Source organism: Orbicella faveolata, unplaced genomic scaffold (genome assembly GCF_042242905.1).
Source record: "Orbicella faveolata isolate gen_17 unplaced genomic scaffold, um_ofav_v1 contig_24, whole genome shotgun sequence".
Taxonomy (NCBI): domain Eukaryota; kingdom Metazoa; phylum Cnidaria; class Anthozoa; order Scleractinia; family Merulinidae; genus Orbicella; species Orbicella faveolata.
The window spans coordinates 33436322-33457588 of record NW_028301552.1 but is presented as its reverse complement, the minus strand read 5'-3'; the positions used below and the strand labels follow the sequence as shown (position 1 = coordinate 33457588).

The 21267-nt window shown below is 38.9% G+C and overlaps 1 protein-coding gene across 4 annotated transcripts; it reads left to right on the top strand.

Moving 5' to 3' along the window:
• The first annotated feature begins 597 nt into the window (after window positions 1–597).
• On the top strand, window positions 598–19929 carry LOC110056167 (uncharacterized). 4 transcript variants are annotated; one of them, XM_089291969.1, is made up of 6 exons: window positions 598–1100; window positions 10996–11078; window positions 11543–11605; window positions 12177–12293; window positions 14627–14699; window positions 19440–19929. In XM_089291969.1, exons 1-6 carry the CDS (start codon window positions 806–808, stop codon window positions 19790–19792), a joined length of 984 nt encoding a protein of 327 aa, XP_089148095.1. In that variant the 5' UTR covers window positions 598–805; the 3' UTR covers window positions 19793–19929. The 4 variants fall into 4 exon arrangements, with proteins under 4 accessions (XP_089148095.1, XP_089148094.1, XP_089148093.1 ...); XM_089291968.1 differs by having other exon boundaries at window positions 11534–11605; XM_089291967.1 differs by having other exon boundaries at window positions 601–1100; window positions 11516–11605.
• Window positions 19930–21267: the final 1338 nt, after the last annotated feature.

Sequence of the window (21267 nt, the reverse complement as noted above, 5' to 3'; positions counted from 1 at the left end):
AACCGGAAGTAAAGCTTGTTTAATTTGGTGATCTAATATCTCGAAAGTTAGCTCGGTGACCTACCCTGATTTTCTGTATGAAAAAAAAATTCGTTATTTCGCATTCGTTAAGAAAATTTAGAAAAAAAAATATCTTGTGGAATTTTTTTTTCGACTTCCTACAGCTCTTTTATAAATAAATCAAGTTCTACGCGATAGTTTTCCCACATATCACGTGTTAGACTAGAGCATTTAATGGGGTTTTCAAAAATTGAAAAAAAAATACTAAGTCACCGAATTGGTTTTTGAGCTACTTTTGAAAAATTGAGTTTGAAAGGGTCTTTTTGCAGCACTGTACCGTTGCCATAGCAACCGTTGGGACATTGCAAACACCCTTAAAAAATTGTACGATAATAGTTTTATACAGATGACAAAACATTGCTCTTCTGATAGGGACAACAGTGTTGTAATCTTTCTTCATTGGACATGCACCGTTAACCGCGGAAAACCCCTTTGAGCCTCCTTAAGCTTCTACGTGACGAGCGCAAATGACAGAAGGGTCCAGAAACTATTTTAAGCCTTTTTACTAGACTTCCTCTGGACAAAATTATCTTGAAGAGTTCCTGTTCCTGTTTTCAATTGAAAGTGAAAGTGCTTCCGGTAAATTTGATCTCAGCTGTTACTTAAATTTGGATTGGGTTCAAGTTCCCTTTCTGAGGTATAAAAGAAGATCCTTCACAAATGTAGTAAACTGTACGCAATCACTTCAGGAGGTCGCACGGGATCTATTCTGGGAATAATCAACTCATCAGGCAGATCGTTCGAGATGACTGAATCACTTAAAGAACATCTGATAAACCCGGTCCATGAAGATGATGACAAGCCGACTTCGCTGCAATCCTTTCAACTGGAAGAAATCAGGAATCAAACAGAGGAATCTGGCCATTCAAACCATGATCGTTGCAACCTATACGAAGTACTGAACCCTGGGAAAGCGAAACCTGCTCAAGGATCAAATCGCGCCTTGTTCGCCCTGGTTATCATTGTGTGCTTAATATCTCTCTTGGCTCTTCTGCTGACAATACTGATGTTGGTCGGGAAAATAGGCTCCTCAAACGAAGGTCAGTGTACAGGCTAACTGATGCTAGACAAAGCGAATTGTATAATCACCCGGCAATAATCGCACTGTAACCCAATCTCACACTGGTAACCCGGGCCCTTCGTAGAACGCCCATTAATTGTCTCTTCTTTAACAGAAGCTTAGACGCTCTAAGAGCGTTTACTCGGGCTTCGTAACGCAATGGTATCAAATCGTAGTTTATGAGTAAGCCTACTGAACACAATAAAAACCAATAAAAGAATCCCGATACTTTACCACAAGAGTTGCGCCTAATATTTACTATTCAAGTGTCATCTATATCCAATCGCATGTAGTTTGCCTCATCTTCGAAGTTCTGTTGACGACGATTCTTTTTTTTTCATTATCTGAGGTACACGTCTCAACATCATAGTTTGTTTTTTAAGTCAGTGTTTTTGTCAGTGGTTTGGTAGTTCGAACTCGTACATGTCTCATTTGCTATCTCGTGAGAGGGAGCCGAGCGTGAAAACTTTGCTTACTTGTCAGGCTTTCAAGCAATATAATTCGTGGACTGACCCGTTCCGCCGAAACGATCGACATCTTTATATGTGAGATGAACGTATAAGACGCGATTTCTTGTCAAAACTTTCTTCAGGAAACACCGCATTCTGTATACAGAAAGATGTCGCGTTCTCACTCCCAGTTTTCACGATCTACGCTGGAAACGCCTAGGACCGTGACCCCCTTTTGGCGACAAAGAACGGTTTACATTTTATGACTCCGCAGTTTCCTACGGAAGCCCGAGTAATGAAAAAAAACAAAACAAAAACAAAAACAAAAACAAAAACAAAAACAAAACAAAAACAAAAAAATAGCTGTGTTTACACGAGGCCTTTTTTCCTAAGGAAATACAACTTTTCCCTGCAGAAATGTTTTTTTTTTTTTTTTCAAGTGTAACTGTTTTACACCAAGATAACTGTAGCGAACAAAATCGAGAACTGATATAAACCTTTGAAGCCACAGTACCAGCCCTACTCTATACAGCAAAAACTGCATTTTTGGTGTTATTTAAGGTAGAATCTGATAGAGACCGTGAATATGACCAGACAATGCGCAGAAGAGTAAATTTCAGGTGCCAAATCCGCGAAGCATTCGGAAACGGAGAACTTAGCAGGAAGCGTCTAAAACCTGAAAATGACACGTTCAAACAGCATCAGCCGTCGAACCACTCAGAGAGGGAATCGCATTACCTCCAAAATGAAACAATAATGAAACAGTAATCGATCAATAATATAATCAATCAATAATCTGTATTGGGTAACTAACATAAATAACATGGAAGAGCACATCTTGGCGAACGATGAATTGTTTACGAAGTAGGTAATAGCCCAATTCCGACTCTGTGTCAAAACGAATCTTTGTACGAAATCATGATTGATATGAAAATTAGTTCCGCCTACAGGTTCATTTTCACGTAAATCAAACTCCTCTTCATATTGAAAGGTTTTTTTTTATTATTTTATTTTGTTTTATTGATACAAACATATTACAATATTGCAACAGATTACAAAAGTAGTGCAAAAAAGAGGGTTGTTACAACTGATAATATTCTAATGAAAAATAGTCGATAATGTATACGGTAGTAAATATTACAAACAATATGTCTCTCTAGCTTTGTACAAATGTATATAGCTGGTGGAAAGGGCAACATAGTCACGTCAAGTCATTTGTCTATTTCAAGCTGGATAATAAATTTAGGTATGAATTCAGAAGTATCTTGTTTCTTTTGCATTGTTTTGCAAGCATAGTGGTATTGCTTTGCATATAACAGAAGAAGACGCAAATCCTTTGTTTGGTTATCAGAAAGATTGGCGTTTGGTGTTGGTAAATTGAGAAAGCATTGTAGCGGGGTTAGGCTGACATTGATTTGGTGTAAACTGTTGAACCATTGAAGAGACTCGTCACATAATTTCAAGAGAGATTGACAATCAAAGAATGCATGTTCAATAGAGTCATTTTCACCGCACAGAACACATTTGACACAGTCAGTTATTCCAAATCGATTAAGTTCTTTATTAGTGACTAGTATTCTGTGCAACAACTTGAAATAGAATTGTCTTAACTTATTATCCCGACTGATTTTATAATTGTTTTGGATACAGTTCACACAATTGTCAGCAACTTCAGGACAATTTTTCCGCCATGATTTAATAGCAATAGGTTCTGTTTTGATTTCCTCTACAAAAAGTTTATAAAACTGCTTGCAGAAGGTTTTCTTTAAATTTAGAGGGATATCTTTAGATAGTTGGGAATCGAAGTTTTCGCAAATTGAATTCAGATCCCCAAGGTCCATATGAACTGATGCGTAACTTTTGAGATAAGCGGGAATAGCTGAGGTGATTTGGTAGTATTGCAGAAAGTTAACTTTGATGTTATATTTATCGCTGAATTCTTGTGATGAAAGATAATTAACTTGATTGTTCAGCAAGTCTTGCACAAAAAGAACATTACTATCTCGTCACGCCTTCCAAAAAACCGATTTGTTTTCTATAGTTATATCTCTGTTGTTCCACGAAATGAATTCGCGTTTCAAGGGATCTTCGTAATTGCTACGCAGTTCTTGAAAGTGATCAAGGGGTTCTCGATAAAAGAGAGGGATTTTTCTGTCTAATTTCTCGACACTGTAATTGCAGTTTAGAAGAAAACGGAGCCCGCCATGTTTATCGAAGTAGTAATTAGGGATTGCCGTCCAGGTGTCATGAGTGTTGTTTAAGAGTCTACTTATCCAACTGAGACGTAGCGCTTTTATAACAGTCCTGAAGCAGGGAAAGCTTAGCCCACCCTTAGATAAGGGGCGGAACAGAACCTGTCGCTTGATTTTATCTCTCTTATTCTTCCGTAGAAAAGCAAACAGTTTACTTTGGGTTTGTTGTATCGCTGTTTCTGGGACAGAAAGCATGGAGGCAGTATAGATTAGCTGAGAGAGACCTTGAGATTTTGCTAGCATAGTTCTTCCAAAGAGCGTCAGGTCCCGCGACAGCCATATATTAAGCTTCGTTTCCATTTTCTTTATTTTGACGTAACAATTATTGTTGTTGTTGGCAGCTGCATCATGGGAAAGGTAAGTTCCAAGGAATTTTATGGGATCTTTTGGACACTGGAATTTTTAAGGGTCTATCTTATTTTTGCTCGAAGCACCAATCCACAACGCTTTTGTTTTCTTTTTATTTAATTGCAAACCGGACAATACTCCAAATGAATTAACTATATTTATGGCATTTCTAAGTGACGTGGCATCTTCAAGAATCCGGCAGGGTTGTATTATCCGCAAACTGTCAGGAGATCTTAGCGTTCTGTCCACTTGGGAGTTCAATGCCCCGGCAGAGTTTGTTTTGGCGTATTTTCAGGGCTAGCATTTCGACCGCGAACACAAACAAAAGAGGGCTCAGGGGACACCCTTGACGGACACCTCGAGAGACTTTGAAGTAACAAGTAGTCATGAAACCCGCATTCATCACGCCACTTTCAACATTATTATAAAGAATGGATATCCATTTTGTAATATTTGGACCAAAGTTGTATAATTCAATACACTTGTGGATAAAATTCCATTCAATGGTGTCGAAGGCTTTACGAAAATCAATAAAAAGTAGGATGCCTGGGAGTTTTTTAGCCTCTGTATATTCCATGATATCATTTAAAAGCCGAACATTTTGGCCAATGAATCTACCTTTAATGAAGCCTGTTTGATCAGAGTGTATAATCGAAGACAGTATTGACTCAATTCTTTGGCCAATTGCTTTTGCCAATATTTTGTAATCAACGTTTAAGAGAGTTAGCGGTCGCCAATTGGACAGCTCAATAAGGTTGACAATTGTCTTTTGGTAAAAGCTTCATTATATGAATTAAGGAGATGTGTGCCAATTAGGTCGAAGAATGTTTCATAAAATTCTTTGGAAAAGCCATCCTCCCCAGGGGATTTGTTGTTCTGAAAGGATGTTAAAACTTTTTTTATCTCATCAAGTGTCAGGTCAGATTCAAGAGGCACTGATTCCTCAAAAGACAATTTGGGAATGTCTAGGTCCTCAACAAAGGTGAAAACGTTCTCTCTGAAATTCGTGGAAAGAAAGCCGGATGATTTTGTTTCTAGTAAATCGCTATAAAATAATTCTATATATTGAAAGGTTTTGCTCGAAGACTCGTTTTGATGCAGAGAAGCGCCAGGTAGCTCAGAAATAGCCTATTACCATCGACTCCGACTGGACCAAAATTTTATCGACCCCTAAAAAAGCAATTGGAATTTTAAACAAAATCAAACTCATTTTAGTGATAAACAATGTGTAAACTTCTGTTGATAGCTTAAAACAGGAATTACCTTTACAACTAAAATCGCTGGGATTTAGTTTATGTAGACACCCTCTAATGACTTTCACCAGAGGTGGGCTGGATGGTATCGTTCAATTAAAGGAAGTTTCCGCAATGTCATAAAGCCTCAGATCAGCCTCCCGGGGGGAGGGGGGGTGCTCCCTTATATGGGCTATATAGGTATGTACGGCCCCGAAGGGTATGGTTTTTTCAGCCGTTTTGCTCATAAATAGGGTATCAATTTTAGCTGATTTTGGCCATTTTGGTCATAAATAGTGTATGGTTTTTGCAGTCTAGCCTTGATACGGGTATATGTTTTTAAGAAGAAGCCACTTTTTCATCATTATCGAAAAGAAAATCAACAAAAGCCTTTCACAAATTATGTTTACGGTAATTTAACATTGGTCTGAACTAGGGAACTTATTATAACGCAGGTCAGAAACAGGGTTTTGATTTAAGAGTCAGGTCATAAAAGGGGTCTCGAATTTTTGGTCAGGTCATAAACAGAGTAGGGAATATCGCAGATTTTGGTCATAAATAGGGTAAGGGTTTTGGGAAGCAGTCCGCACACCCCCACCCAATTTTTCTGGGAGTACCTCCCCCGGACTCAGCCTTAGTAATTTTTTATTCATATTTCTACATTAAGAGTTAAACTTTCCAGGGATGCTCAAATTTTGTGCGAAAACTTTGGGTATTCAAAATAATAGGTCAGAAAATAATTCCCAGTTTCTCCTGATTTGCTTATGAGAGACCTACATTCTGATTAATACCTTGCATACGGTGGCTGCGCCCGCAGTTCCGTCGGTAGTCAAAATTTAGCTGTCTCACCGAAACGACGCGATGATAGTATTTTTCTTCACAGTTAACAAAAAATAAAAACATTTCTAAGTTGCTTTGGCTTCTTCTAATACTCAGCTCAAGAATTCTGGCTTTAGTTTGACGGGGAACAACACATTTTGTTCAAAATGTTCAAAGTGACACAACTGTTATCCGGCTACCTGGCGACAGCGATCGAAGAGCGAGTCGCCCAGCGCGGGCGACCCATTTTTGGCGCCAAATTAAAAGGTTGGAGACACAAAATGTTTCATATTTTTCACTCTTTGCAATTTGACGTGGTTTTTGGAGTCAAAAAAAATCCTTTTTCGTGACTATTTAACACCATATCCGGTGAGAAAAGATCCCCAACTTCAATTCGACATGCATTCAACGACAGGACAGTAGAGTTTTTCCCGTCTGCAGAATCCTGATTGGTTAATTCGAATTTCAGGCGCGCCCGCCGTGTGCAAGGTAGGACAGGCAAGAGAAATATTCTTGCGAGCCAATATCCCTACCTATAAAAGCTTAAGCATTGGGGTTTACGTAGATGACATTTGTTTTGTTTGAAATTATATCTTACTCTGCGAGGGAGTTGATGAAAAGTGCCCAAAATTAGGTCGAAAATTAACCTCACAGTACCCCCATGGGGTGATATCAGGAGCCATAATCGGAGACAGAGACCGTAAGTTTCGGGATTCGCGCGCACCTATGATATGGGACAATTTTTCTATTTTTAGAACAAATTGCGCCATCCTGACGTCATATATCCGCGCGGATTCACGCACATGTCGGGGGCTCTCGCGTGGATATTGTCACGTTGCGTGATCAAATGGTAGAGTTGACAGATTCTCTTGCGTATTTTTCACAGCGAGGGCAGGGAATAAGGCAGGGAATACGAACCAGGGCGCTTGTATGTAGTTTTATGCTCTGAGCTAACGGAAAAGGTGGGTTTTTCAGGGTCGAAAACAAGACTTCAATCTCGCGCTGGGAATGAATAATAAGATCTGCTCACGCTAGTTGTAAGCTTACGCGTATGTCTTTGCGTTTGTTCTGACTTAAGAATATATCTACTCTGGTATCGAGTTAATTTGTGAGTTTCTCAGACAATGGTTCATCATAACTAAAACCTGTTTTGATGGTTTCTTATTGTTTCTGCTTGTTTGGTGAGTTTGCAAAAGTTTTTGAAAGGAAATTAGCTCATTTGCATAGTGCAGCTCGTGCACTTTCAAGTCCGAGTCGGTGTTTTCGATTGTCAACAAATCTTGGCAAGGATTTCTTTCGTTATCTTTTGTGCTGAGGTGCTGTAACAAATTTCACGAGCGCAAAAAAGGCTACTAACATCATGTGTGTTTCTTCAACATAAGCATAGTGAAGTCTTACACTGCGAAAATGAAAATAAACAAAGAGTTTTGATAACTCGATAAACAAAATCGAAATCGTTATTCGAAGTTGATCAAAGAAAGCGTCAACGTAACTTTGCTGATTATTTCTGCTTTATTCACATATTTTCAGTTTAGCTTTTAATATGTTCTCAATCATTTATCAATCTTAAACATATTTAAAAACTGTAGAGTTATTGTTTGAGTTCGATGTACGCTTTCACACGAAAGTGCGGCGGAAGTACGATTTGTCTTGTTTACTGACTGTACAAAACACGCATCGGCGGGCGCTCTCATTCATCGACAACAGAGAATTTACTGGATTTTTACACGAATAAAACTGAGCAGTATCTACGGACGTAAAGTTATTGGGCCTCGATGAAACATCAAGCGTTGCTTACAATTCAAGCGAAACTCAAACTAGCAATTATTTTGTTTTACTTTTCGGTCGCGATAGACTGACAAATTCCCCGCAAGCGTGTGGCAAGAGGAGCTAGGAAACTATGAAGTCCTGAAGCTCTGCTATATCTAAATATATCCAGCTAGTTTTTTGCTGTGTAATGGAAAAGCTGTTAATCTTCAACATATGTGAAATTTAAAATGGAGTAATGTACAGCTCATGTAAAAGAAGCATCCGTCGGAACACAACTTGGTAAGCGATATATATAAGCTTACAGCGGAACATACCTAAATTCGACACTGTCTTACTTCACTCAAACTGGAGCAGCTTGCGACGAAAATACTAAAGCAAAATTCCAACAGACGTAAACGCGTTAAGTTGTGGGCCAAAAACATGAAAAATTTCGGGAATTTCGGACGCCCCGCGCGCTATCCGCAAAAATCCTCGCAGCATGTATGCGCGTGTGCCGCAGGCGATGGCGCAATTTGTTCTAAAAATAGAATTATTGTCCCATATCATGGGGACAACCCTAATACTAGAAATGGCGCGCGCTTACGGTCTCCGTCCCCGATTATGGCTCCTGGTGATATCCAGACCTCGGGTGGAAAACGATCAATGAGGCTGAAGCATCGGCATTTTACATAAGTCTGCATAAGGCCGACTTTGTGTGTGGATTTTTAGGAAAATCGGCCAATCCCAATTTCCAAGTCTGCCCCTTCCTCTCAGGCAGAAGTTCTTAAGTACGATACAAGTTGATGAAACACTTAAAAAATAACTATCTTGAACCTGGAATCTCGAAAATGAAACACTCAGAAAGGAAGCACTGAACTTCGAAAATGAAACACTAAAAAAATAACTATCCTGAACCTGGAATCTCGAAAATGAAACACTCAGAAAGAAAGCACTGAACCTCGAAAATGAAACACTAAAAAAATAACTATCCTGAACCTCGAATCTCGAAAATGAAACACTCAGAAAGAAAGCACTGAACCTCGAAAATGAAACACTCAAGAAAGAAATATCCGAGCTTCGAAAACGAAACACTCAAATCAGATGAAATAGATGGTAAGCCAATTAATCAACAAAAGAGTGTTAAGTACCTTGGCATTCTCATAGACTGTCATCTAAATTGGAAAGAACAAATTCAACAAATTTCAAGAAAAATATCTAGGGGTATTGGTGTCCTATCTAAGATTAGACATTTTGTTAATACGAAAACACTAGTTCAATTATACCATGCCATTATTCTTCCTTTTCTCTCCTACGGCTGTATAGTTTGGGGCAACACTTATGATCATAATATTAAACCACTTCAAATAATACAAAGGAAAACAATCCGTTTAATTACTTTCTCAAATTTTGATTCACATTCAAGTCCTTTGTTTGCTAAGTTTAACCTTCTTAAACTTCAAGATTATATTAAGCTTCACATTCTCTTTTTTATGCACCAGTTTAATACTGGCAAACTACCAAAGATCATTGATTCGTTTTTTGTCAAAACATCTTGTAAACATAATGTAAATACTCGCTTTGCATCTAGATCTACTTTCTATCTTCCAAAAATTCGAAAAAAAAAACTTCTTCCAAAAAGCTCTTGATACCCAAGAGTATCAGTAGTTCGTATAGTGTGATCGTCTGGGTGAGGGTAGTTGTGAAAAGAACTGTTGTTGGTGACTGACGTTTCGACAACCTGAGCGGAAGTCATCTTCAGAGTCAAGGGAGCATGACTTCCGCTCAGGTTGTCGAAACGTCAGTCACCAACAACAGTACTTTTCACAACTACCCTCACCCGAACGATCACACTATACGAACAACCAATGAATTAAGTTGTTAAGTTGTTTGATATCGTTCATGAATAATAACGCGAAATATAAATGTCGCGAGAATAATAGCCATTCTGCCCGATGTTAGACCTCGAAAATGAAACACTCAAAAAAATAATATCCAAATTAAAAAAAGATTATCCAAACCTCGAAAATGAAACACTCCAAAACGAAATATCCAAACCTCGAATCTCGAAAATAAAACACTCAGGAAAGATATACCCGAACCGGCCTCTAGAAAGGGCCGCTGCCTAGTCCTAGGGACAGAAACATCGGTATCACGATAGCCCTCGACTCGCTAGGGTAATTTTAAAGCCGAGGAGATTTATTGGTCTCTTAGGTTGATTATTGATGTAATATATCAAACACGAGAGACAGTGTTTCATCGGGATATCCAAACACCGAGAAGAGAGTTGAAAATACGACGCGCAGCGGAGTATTTTTGACGAAATTCGAGGTGTTTGGATAGCCGATGAAACACTGTCTCGAGTGTTTGATATATCTTCTCAATCGAAACAAAAACTAAGGAGTAAACGGAGAAGTAAAAATGTCAAAATCTATGCTAATTAGGACCGGGTATCCAAACCTCCTTCACGGTTGCGATTTGCTTTTGTTTTAAAATGAGTTTGAGAAAGTTCTTTAACCCTGAAGTACTGTGTACATGTACATAACACATTCCGTTGTTTGTTTCTACTTACCAGTAGTAACAATCCAAACAGCTAAAGTGTTCCACCTATATAAGTTCAATGATTTGTAAATCTACGATTGTTGTAAAAATTTATGCTGTGTCACACAACATACAAACTCCTCAAAATCTTTTTGACCACCCTTTTGATTGAATAAGGACGCCTGCTTAGATCCTCTTTTCGAGTGCTTCGATCAGTTCGACACTCTCTTCAAATGACTTACTATCGAGAAGTAATGCTAACGGCGAAAACTGAAACATTCATAATTTAATAGATGTATCTTTATTAGGGAAAACTACCTTTCTGTTGGACAATACTTAATGTTTTCTGTATTCATACAAAATAAACGAAAATAATTCTTGTTTTCCACCATTCATTTATCAGACCAAGTAGATTCAATGCACCTATTAGATGAAGCTAAAGTGAAGTAATTAAATGCAATAACAAGTCTTCAATATTTTCTATTTAGCCAAGACAAGAGACTATGAGAATAATCTCTTGGCCAAGGTAAAGGCCCTTGAGGAGAATATAACAAGCCTTCAACTGGGTTTGGTAAGCAGACGCAGTTTGTAAAGCTAACCAGTTGGGTGAGAGTAACAAGCCATTTGGTTACAATCAGCTATCGCCTCGTTTGTCTGTAACTAACCTTAGATTAATCTAAAAAAAATGGTCTTTTTAATTTGTACCACTGGGGGTACAAATTCCTCGCGAAATAGACATAGATAGAAATTCAAATCTATGTACAATCCAAAGATTATTGGATGGATACAGGAGCCCGTGGACTTAAAATTGAGCAGTAATGGTTCAATTCGTCCCCTTCTAAGGTTTGTGCACCTTGTTTTTTTCTTTCAGTCACTGTAGTGTGCAACTCCGTGTAAGTGTCAGCGTCAGCTTTTCTTCTGTAGTTCCGTTTACTTCGGCAGGCCTAACACATGCTGCTGGATAAAATGATTCTGACTTTAGATTATGTTACTTTTTAGGGCGAGAAGGGCGAGAAGGGCGAGAAGGGCGAGAAGGGCGAGAAGGGCGAGAAGGGCGAGAAGGGCGATTCTGGAACAAATTGTACTCACAACTTACAGGTAAACATGGGTAAACAGCTATAGGCTCTCCGCTTCTGACTTTGATTGAATTTCAAGACACAGTCATTGGACTTTTTTTTTTTTTTTTTTTAACTAAATTTAATCGAGAGCTAGTATGGCATTTCAATTCCTCTCTCCTTCAACTGGGTTTGGTAAGCAGACGTAGTTTATAAAGCTAACCAGTTGGGTGAGAGTAACAAACTATTTGGTTACAATCAACTATCACCTCGTTTGTCTGTAACTAACCTTAGATTAAGATGGTCTTTTTAATTTGTACCACTGGGAGTACAGATTCCTCTCGAAATAGACATAGATAGAAATTCAAATCTATGTACAATCCAAAGATTATGAGGTATATACAGGAGCCGTGGACTTAAAATTGAGCAGTAATGGCTCAATTCGTCCCCTTCTAAGGTTTGTGCACCTTGTTTTTTTTATTTCAGTCACAGTAGTGTGCAACTCCGTGTAAGTGTCAGCGTCAGCTTTTCTTCTGTAGTTCCGTTTACTTCGGCAGACCTAACACATGCTGCTGGTTAAAATTATTCTGATTTTAGATTATGTTACTTTTTAGGGCGAGAAGGGCGAGAAGGGCGAGAAGGGCGAGAAGGGCGAGAAGGGCGAGAAGGGCGAGAAGGGCGAGAAGGGTGAGAAGTGCGATTCGGGAACCAATTGTACACACAACTTACAGGTAAACATGGGTAAACAGCTATAGGCTCTCCGCTTCTGACTTTGATTGAATTTCAAGACACAGTCCTTGGACTTTTTTTTTTTTTTTAAATAATTAAATTTAATCGAGAGCTAGTATGGCATTTCAATTCCTTTCTCCAATTTTATACTAAAACAGGATCCAAACAAACCTTCTGCGGAATGTAACATTGGAATAAATTTTGGCTCTAAACGTAATTCACCCCCTACAAATCAACTGTGAAAATTTTATCATGGATTGTACGGTATGGTTTTCGAGCAATCCTCGATCAAAGCCTGGCTCTTACAACATTGGATGTGAATATTGAATTGCGCATGCCGTTTATTTAAAGCTCATCCTACCAAGTGGGGTCCAATGAGCCCCCAAGTGGTAATCAACATTTACCATAGCTCACATGGCTGAACAATTTTTTCGAGATTTTAAGAATTTGTCTCCATGTGTTAGCTGCCTTAAATGCAAATGCTACATTTAGTTTCCAGAGGACTATGTTAACTTGGCGCTCAATTTTCTATTGGGGTTCAAATTGACCTCAGCGAAGCAAAAGGAAAATTAAAGTGTACTAAGTGCAGTACTGGACAATTGAATGTGGCATACGTGTTTGTCTAATAGACCATATTCGTATTCCCGGTATTGGACTGGAACTAGCTTGCAATGAAGGCTCATGCGGGGAATATCATTAGAAAGAAATTAATGTGATTTGCATTTGAAGACTCCCCGTATTAGCCTCAGTTGCAAGCTAGTTCCAGTCCAATACCGAGAATACAAATATGACCTATTGACACTAAAACATTTTTCTTTAATTTCAAAGAGCTATGTTAATATTTGCATTACCAAATGGAAGTAAGTAATATTAGCTTTCTAAAATTTACTATTGAGTGGGATTTAAAGGAAATGATTGGGGTGTATGTTGTGTGGGAAAAAGTTAAGAATTGAGTTATAACATAGTTAATAGAGGGGAGTGGTTATGAAACCCGACAAAGTTCTTTGTTGTACATTCTTGTTCTCTTTTTTGGCCTTGACCGTGCACAAAACACAATAGTTGTTTATTGATCCGTACTGAGAAACTAAACAATAGAAACGTGTTGGTTACGTAATTCATGCATAGTATATGAGCGCAAAACAAAAGATTGTGCACGGTCGTGGACCTTCCAACATAAATCTTGGCATCTTTGTTTGCTCCTTTGATGTTTGCCGAGCTTTATAACCAGTCCCCTCTATTAACTATGCTTATAAGAACACTAAAGCGGTGTTGTTTGTAAAATGTACAATAAAACATCTTTAAACAAAGAAAAATGTCATAAAGGTAATATTCGGGATATCCGAGAATTTCATTTCTGAAAGAAAACCAAAACTCAACACGCAGGTGGACTCAATTCGTGGGAAAGTATTGATATAAGTTTAATATTCTGCACGTTTAACTGTTGGCACCTAAGAACTCTTAATTATACGGTGATATGTCCTTGCACCTTTCAAACTATAAATCAACATTTCGACCGTTGTTTTCTCTACCTGATAATGGAGTCAAGATGACTTCGAAACGTCATAGTCTCATTTCGCTGATTTTTGAGATTGATTTTTATAAATTGTCTTTAAAAAATCTACCACTTGACACATAAAATGCCTCGGTACTTAAGAGAAATGTAGCTTTAAAGTGGTCTGAAAAATTGCGCGCTTACTAATCGCGTGACTAGTGACATCACACGTCACAACCACAAGGTCACATGTATCTTCAATAAAATGTATCTTAAAATATATAACAACACGCAAGCTTTATTTTTTGTACGTTCCAATCAAGGAAAGATATAACCTGGACCTCGTCGCTCATTGAAACGGCAGGAGACAACTGGCCATTTCTAAATGCCCTATAACATTTCTTACAGTGCTTCTAATCGCGCAATTCCTACCCTTACACTGAGATAAAACGCACTTTTAGACATAAACACGTGACTGATGATGTCAGCACATCTAGTTTGCGGAAAGTATATATTTCACGCCAAGTGTTATTTTCATGTAAAGTAGCACCCTCCCGTATAATGTAGCACCCTCTCAAAGTTATTTCACATGCAAATCTTTCAGGTGCAATGGCCGTGCTGGGAAAGTTCTTATCAAAATTATGTAATAATTTAATCTTGCCATTGTTACTGTTGTTATTGCTATTTCTATTGCTATTGCCATTGCTGTTGTTATTGTTATTGCAATTGCTATTGCTATTGCTGTTGCTGTTGCTGTTGCTATTTCTATTTCTATTTCCATTTCTATCTCCACTGCGATTGCGATTGCTATTGGGATTGTAATTGTTCTTGTGTACATTGCAGGCAAAACCTTCCGCGCATGTTGTCGCACCTTATGTCCGCTTCAGAAAACTTGTAAGCTACTCGCTTAATTCAGGTATGTTATTAGCATTGGTAATCATACGGTTTCGAGTTCAATTTGGAATTAATTTGCACAAGTGAGTTTTTCAAAAAGCTAAAATTGCACTCGCCAAAGCGGCTCGTGCAATTTTAGCTTTTTGAAAAACTCACTTATGATAACTTATTAATAATATAAACACGAAAATATTCATGTGGAGGAAGTGCCGGAAGATCTTTCTTGAAGCCATTTTTTCTCATTCGAGAACTTTTTTCAAAGCTTACGTCGTTATTTTACGTCATCATTTTACGTGATATCATTGGCTTAGAAAATTCCCTATTGTCCTTTAGCCAATCATAATCCAGAATTACGATGTGTAATTTAATTGCACTGGTGTTACACTTTTTGCACTAGTGTTACACTTGAACTGCACTGCTCATAGCCAATCACAGTCAAGTAATTTTTTCATGTATATTATTAAGTCAGGTATGTTACTTCAGCATTTTTCTTTGTCCGGTGAAATCTTCTAGTCAACAAACTAGACGAGTAATATCCACGATGCCATGTTTCAGTGGCTAATTCATTACAGTGATCTTAATCCCTTCGCTCGTACACAACATACTCCTAAAACACCAAGTGAAGATATTGAATTGAACAAAATGAAATTTTTCTTTTAACGATTAAAAATTGTCCTGGCCAAACGGAGTCGTAAGTAGACGCAAGGTCTCAACTTGCGACTCCGTTTGGCCAATCCTTGAGTGCACGTGCGTTGACTTGCGATGACTTGCGCTCACTTTGATCGAGATCAAATTTGCGCGCAAGTCTACGCAAGTTTTTCACCGTTTGACCAACCAACCCAAGTCAACGCAAGTTGAGTGACGTCCATTAACCTATCATTAGCCAATGAAATACAGGATATGTCTACCTTGCGACCTGTGTGTACTTGCGAGGAAACTTGCGAGTCCGTTTGGCCACCCAACGCAAGTCTCTATGCAAGTTCAACTTGTGGCTACTTGCGACTACTTGCGAGTCCGTTTGACCAGGGCTTAAGATATGATGACAGAATGTAAAAATGTCTGCCAGACATTTTCAGTCTGGCATCACACCCTTTTGCATGTACAATTCTAGTTATAACACTCCTTTTAAAGCTTAAGTACACGCACATAGTAATTTTAACTAAACTAGACGTTATTTGTAGCTCTTCATCAATAAAAATTAGGCTTTTGACTTTTTTCGAAGTCATTTTCGTGATAATCCCCATATCAGTGAGACAACGATAAATAATGGTAATAGGACTGAGTGGAGTCCAATTCGGTCGGTTATCATAAGAGTGATAACAAAATCGGACGACCGCGCAGCGGGAGTCCGATTTGTTTATCACGAGTATGATTACAGACCGAATTGGACGACACGAAGTCTTATCACCAATTAGTCAAAAAAATTACAATTTCCGAGAAAGAACAATAGCCAAATTATGAAAGAAAGGGACAATTTGCATTAAAATACCTACAAAGGAGATGTAAACATTCTAAGGCCACTGCGCCTCCTACCAGCAATTAGGCGCCAAAAACACAAAAGCGCACGCACGCACACACGCACGCACGCACGTAACTACAACTTTGAAAGTGATTGGTTGATTTAAATTGCAACTTTGAACGTGATTGGCTTATTGAACAGTCCGATAACAAACTGTCCAATAACAAACTGTCCGATAACAACTTGGCAAGTGAATTAGTGGAAAATAGGAGTTTTTTAAACCAATTACAATGGAGGAAATTGTAATTTTTATGATTATATATAAAAAAAGGAGATGAATTGAACCAATTCTAACTATTTCACTCCTTAAAGATAAGACAGAAAAAAACACATAGAAATTGAGAAACTATAGAATGCGTCGGATATACAGATTTCACAATGAGATTATAAGCTCGAGATTTCTTTCCACCACAATTGCTACTAATCTCGCAATCTGATTGGCTAACTTGCCGTTGTTGATCAACCTCGTTCCTAGGGTCTTTTCCCTGGCTTGGAGGTGGGGCCAAGCCAGGGAAAAGACCCTGGGAACGAGGCTGCTCGCGTCAATGTGTCGCGCAATGTCTTTTATTTCAGCTCGTGCTCTGAAAAAAAAAAACATTTTCTTTAACGTTAATATTAGGGCCATTTATACGGGGAAACTAATCCGCGGATTAAATAAGACGCGAACTTGGTTTTAAGCTCGGATCAAATACGCCGCGGCTTATGTAAGACGCAAAGCCACTCGTATAAATGGTATCGCGGCTTGTTTACGGCTTACGTAAGACGCGAACTCACACTGCGCAAGCGCAAGTTTTTCCCGCGCTCGCTCGAGCGCAATTTCGATCTGAAAAAAAAAAAAAAAATGAATGCGATAGTGGTGGCCGTATTAAAGAGGTTCTGTAATTAACAAAATGATTGACTGAACTTTTCTTCGGGCCAGAATAAAGTGGCCGTAATAACAAGGTGACCGTGTTAATTGGGTGGTCGTAAGGCGCGGTTCCACTGTATAGCATTTCACCCCTTGGCCGAGATAATAAAAGCATTGGCAATCCTTCGTGATTCACCGCGAAAGTTCCTTGCTTGCCGATAAAAGGACCAAGTCGTTTGCACAGTTTTTGGAACGATTCACGAGAAACCCTGAAGTTTTGCCTGAATTCTCGGTTAAAATGTAAGATCTAGATCCATCTCCTGCACATTCCGCTCCCACCATTCTTGATCGCCTTCGTCCAGCTTGTCTCGGCTTTCGCTTATATTTTTTCAGAGACTCAACAAATTTCATTTAGAAGCCGTAGTGCAAAATACTTAACTGAAGCTTAGTTTTTAATAAAAACCCGAAGAGTCATCGTTTTCTTCGCGAAGAAGCCTGCCGTCTCGTTTCGCTGGTTGCTCGTTGACTGGACCGCGATTGCTATGACAACGAACACCGAAGCGAGGCATTAGTCGCGAATAAGCCGTGAACCGTTTATACGAGCTCTTCGCGTCTTGTATAAGCCACGCTCGTGTAAATGGTCAAGTTCGCGTCTTATTTAATCCGTGGCTGGTGTAAGCCGCGGATTATTTTTCTCGTGTAAATGGCCCTATTGTGGTAAAGAACAAATCGATATGTGGTTTAGTACGGTCTGTTCTCTTATCGACAACGATACGCGTCATCACAGTGGTCAAAATTTGTTGTGGACTCACGAGGCGCAGCCACTGTGATGACGCGTATCGTTGTCGATAAGAGCACTGACCACGCTAAACCACATTCGATTTGTTAAATCGCATGATGGTTGACGAGTGCGCAGCCCGAGTCAACTAGAAATCAATATGGCGAATAATCTAATTGTTTTAGTTTAAATAGTCATAAATCTACTAGTCGTTTAAAACTTTATCTAAATCCTGACGGACCGAAATCGTGGCGTTACCTAGCGCCAAAGCTGTGGAATCTGCGACCAGAGTCACACAGAACTATTAGATCTTTTAGGGACTTCAAAAACAGTATAAAGAAAATTGACCTTTTGGGCCTTTAGACCTAACTTTTCAGTTATTGTTATATTGTGTACATATGATTATCGTTTTAATTTCCTAGCATAGCGTGTAATTATTTTAGATTGTATTTTAGGATCCTGACTTGAACTTTTTAAAATGTTGTAAAAAATTTAAAAGTTTTGTTCATATGTTATAGTATTTACTTTTAAGTTTAATTTTAATTTGTGTGGAATACCTGTGAATTAGCTGGTGTGTCATTTCGTTATGTATCCTAATATTATAATATTACAGCGCAGTCAGAGTACGTATATCAACGGGGGTTCATCTTCCTTAATTGTTCACATCTGAGTTTCTCAACTATTATTTCCATGTGAGTGCATAATTCCTTCAAACGAATGATCTCATCTTCAAGTTTTGTTTTGAACATTCGGTTGTATCTCAGAAAAGAAATAAGTGCCCTGTCCCGAATAAGCGCCCTGTCTCGAATAAGCGCCCTCCTTTGAGGTACCAAAAGTAAATAAGCGCCCAGGGCGCTAAATCGAATCATTACGGTAACCTGGTTAACTCTCCTATTGCAGCCGCGGCCACTATCTACAAACAAATAGCAAACACAACGAACTACTTGAAGACATAATTGATCACCACTTGCGTTTTTAAGAACCTATTTATTATTAGCATTATTATTATAAGTCCTTAAAGTCTTGCCGCTTTTAACTTATGGTGCCGAGTTCAATCCGTGAGCCTAGGGTGGTCATAACTTGATGGATAGAGTCCTCCTAAGTATGTGAGCAGTTCCAAGGAGGACGGTCTTCTGCATTATTATTATTATTATTATTATTATTATTATTATTATTATTATTATTAAGGGGTATGAGAGGATGTCTTTTTGTGACACCTACGCGTAGCTACTTCCGGCGGTTTTGAGTAGCTGATAACGGTTCATTTTGACCTAATTTGTTGCTGAGCTCTTTGCAGTCAGTTGATGAACAATTTTGTGTCACTGCTCCGGTCATAAGTCGTCATAAGTCTGCCCGGATGTAAGCCCTACTTTACTTTCGTTATTCATAATCACTGTCACAGAAGCAGTACAGTGTTGACAAAGTATTTACAACAACCTCGTCAAAAACTATTGAAAATCGGTTTAATGTTTCAAGTGTACTAGGGTTATTAAAAGTCGGCATTTAGAGCTTCTCATAACAGCATTTGGATCCTTCTTGATTCTTCTAAATATCAGAACTAAGGTAGAATACAGAAAGTACAGGAGTAATGTTTAACAAGTTTTAACTTGCCTTCTAGTGATGAAAAACTGGTCTGCTAGCGACCGTTACAGTCACCTTGAAGGTGGCATGAAATACGAAAATGGAAAACTGACGGTACCCAAGGCTGGAATGTATTACATTTATGTACACCTCAAGTTTGCGACTAAAGGAAGAGTGCAAGTTCTAGTGAATAATGATTTAGTCAGCTTGATTACGGCACCAGTTACGACGGAAGCCCCTGAATTGACGTCAAGAGGCGGTGGTGCGTTTTTCCTGAATACCGGTGGCTCTATCTCGTTGCGGATTCATCCGTACGGGGCGCCACCCGATGGCGTCGTGAAATTTTGGATGCGGAACAATCTTTGTTACTTCGGGGCGTTTTTGATTTGAGTTTCTAATACAGTTGTATCGTTGTAGCGATGTCTACGTTGTGCTGTAGTAAGGGCTTTAACATTTTTTTAATATATATACCAGTAGCTTAACGTTTTAAGTGTCAACCCTCCTTAAATAAAGTCTTATTAAAGTCTTATATTATTATTATTATTATTATTATTATAATTATTATTATTATTACGTTCTGTAGTGCTGATAACCGTTGGTATCCTGGAACTTGTAACCTCCAGCTAGAAGTAAAATTGTTCATCTTCAATGCTTGAACAAAAGGCTGAGGCCTTCTCTGGGACCTTAAGTCGCCTAAAGTCGCCTAAAGTCGCCTTAAGTCGCCTTAAGTCGCCCTAAGTCGCCTAAAGTCGCCTTAAGTTGCTATCGGTTACGCAATGTTAAAAAAGTTTCAACACACTCAAATCGCCCCTGTAGAAGGTTATTAGACTTATAACTGTCATGTCAGGGCAAACTGCACTCTAACCCTATGGAGGAGGAGGCACGATGGCCCAATGGTTGGTGCAATGGACCCCTATTGTGGATCATTGCATTGTGTTCATACTCTCATAGTGCCTCTCCTCACCCAGATGTATAAATGGGTACTGGATATGAAACAGGAGGGGCAGGGTGCACCAGAGGTAGCCTCAAAAGGTGTGTGTTATTTAGGGACTGTGCAATAATTACCTGGAGAGGGGGCTGGGAAATGGGTGAAATATGCCCCAAAACTAAGTCATACCCCCTCTCATAAAGCAAAAATTAATTTCACCCCCCCTCACATAATGATGATATTAAGGCTACCCCCCCCCCCCCCCCCTTTGAAAAAAGTCTCCTCCGATTGATTCTCTCATACCTGGTTTACTTGTTGGAGTTCTTCCTCCGGTACAAACATCACTTCAAGTGACTCTTGAAGTATGTCGAAGAGTCATTTGAAGAGTCATCAGAATCACTGGACTCTGAGCTTGTGCCGTCTTCGCATGAATTGGGAGATTCCTGATCTTCTACAACATCTCTGGCACTAAGGTTCCCGCGTGCGTGGGCGAGAACTCGGTCAATCAACTCAGCCTTACTTCCACTTATCTTAAGACCTTTTTGCTTTAGATACATCTTCAGCTGCTTGTTGGTAAGCGCTTTTACATCTTTTTCAATTGTCCAAGAAATAAGCGGAAGAGTGTTCCTTTCTCTTACTCTTTTTTTGGCTTTTGCATCGAGGAACTCAAGGTGCTGTACATAACTTTTACGTGCAGTCTCGTCCACGTTGTACTGGGAACATACCTCTTGCAAAGACCTTTCTTCAGATAGGAAAACAACAGTTCATAGATCAGAACGACCTTAGAGTTGATAAATTTGTCAGGTTTATTCCAATGTTAGTATTTATATTTGAACTCTAATAATTCTTCCACTACTTTTCCAGTTTGCAAAAAGGAATGAAAAAAATAATGCCCCCCTGTATGTATTAAATTTTACATCCAACATCCCCTCTCTCT

Excerpts from the sequence above, each read along its gene's own strand:
- LOC110056167 (XM_089291966.1), top strand. The coding sequence starts at position 806 with ATGACTGAATCACTTAAAGAACATCTGATAAACCCGGTCCATGAAGAT. Across the intron at positions 11,079-11,506 it reads CAAGCCTTCAACTGGGTTTG|GGCGAGAAGGGCGAGAAGGG; the intron begins GTAAGCAGACGC and ends GTTACTTTTTAG. Across the intron at positions 14,700-19,439 it reads AAGCTACTCGCTTAATTCAG|TGATGAAAAACTGGTCTGCT; the intron begins GTATGTTATTAG and ends CTTGCCTTCTAG.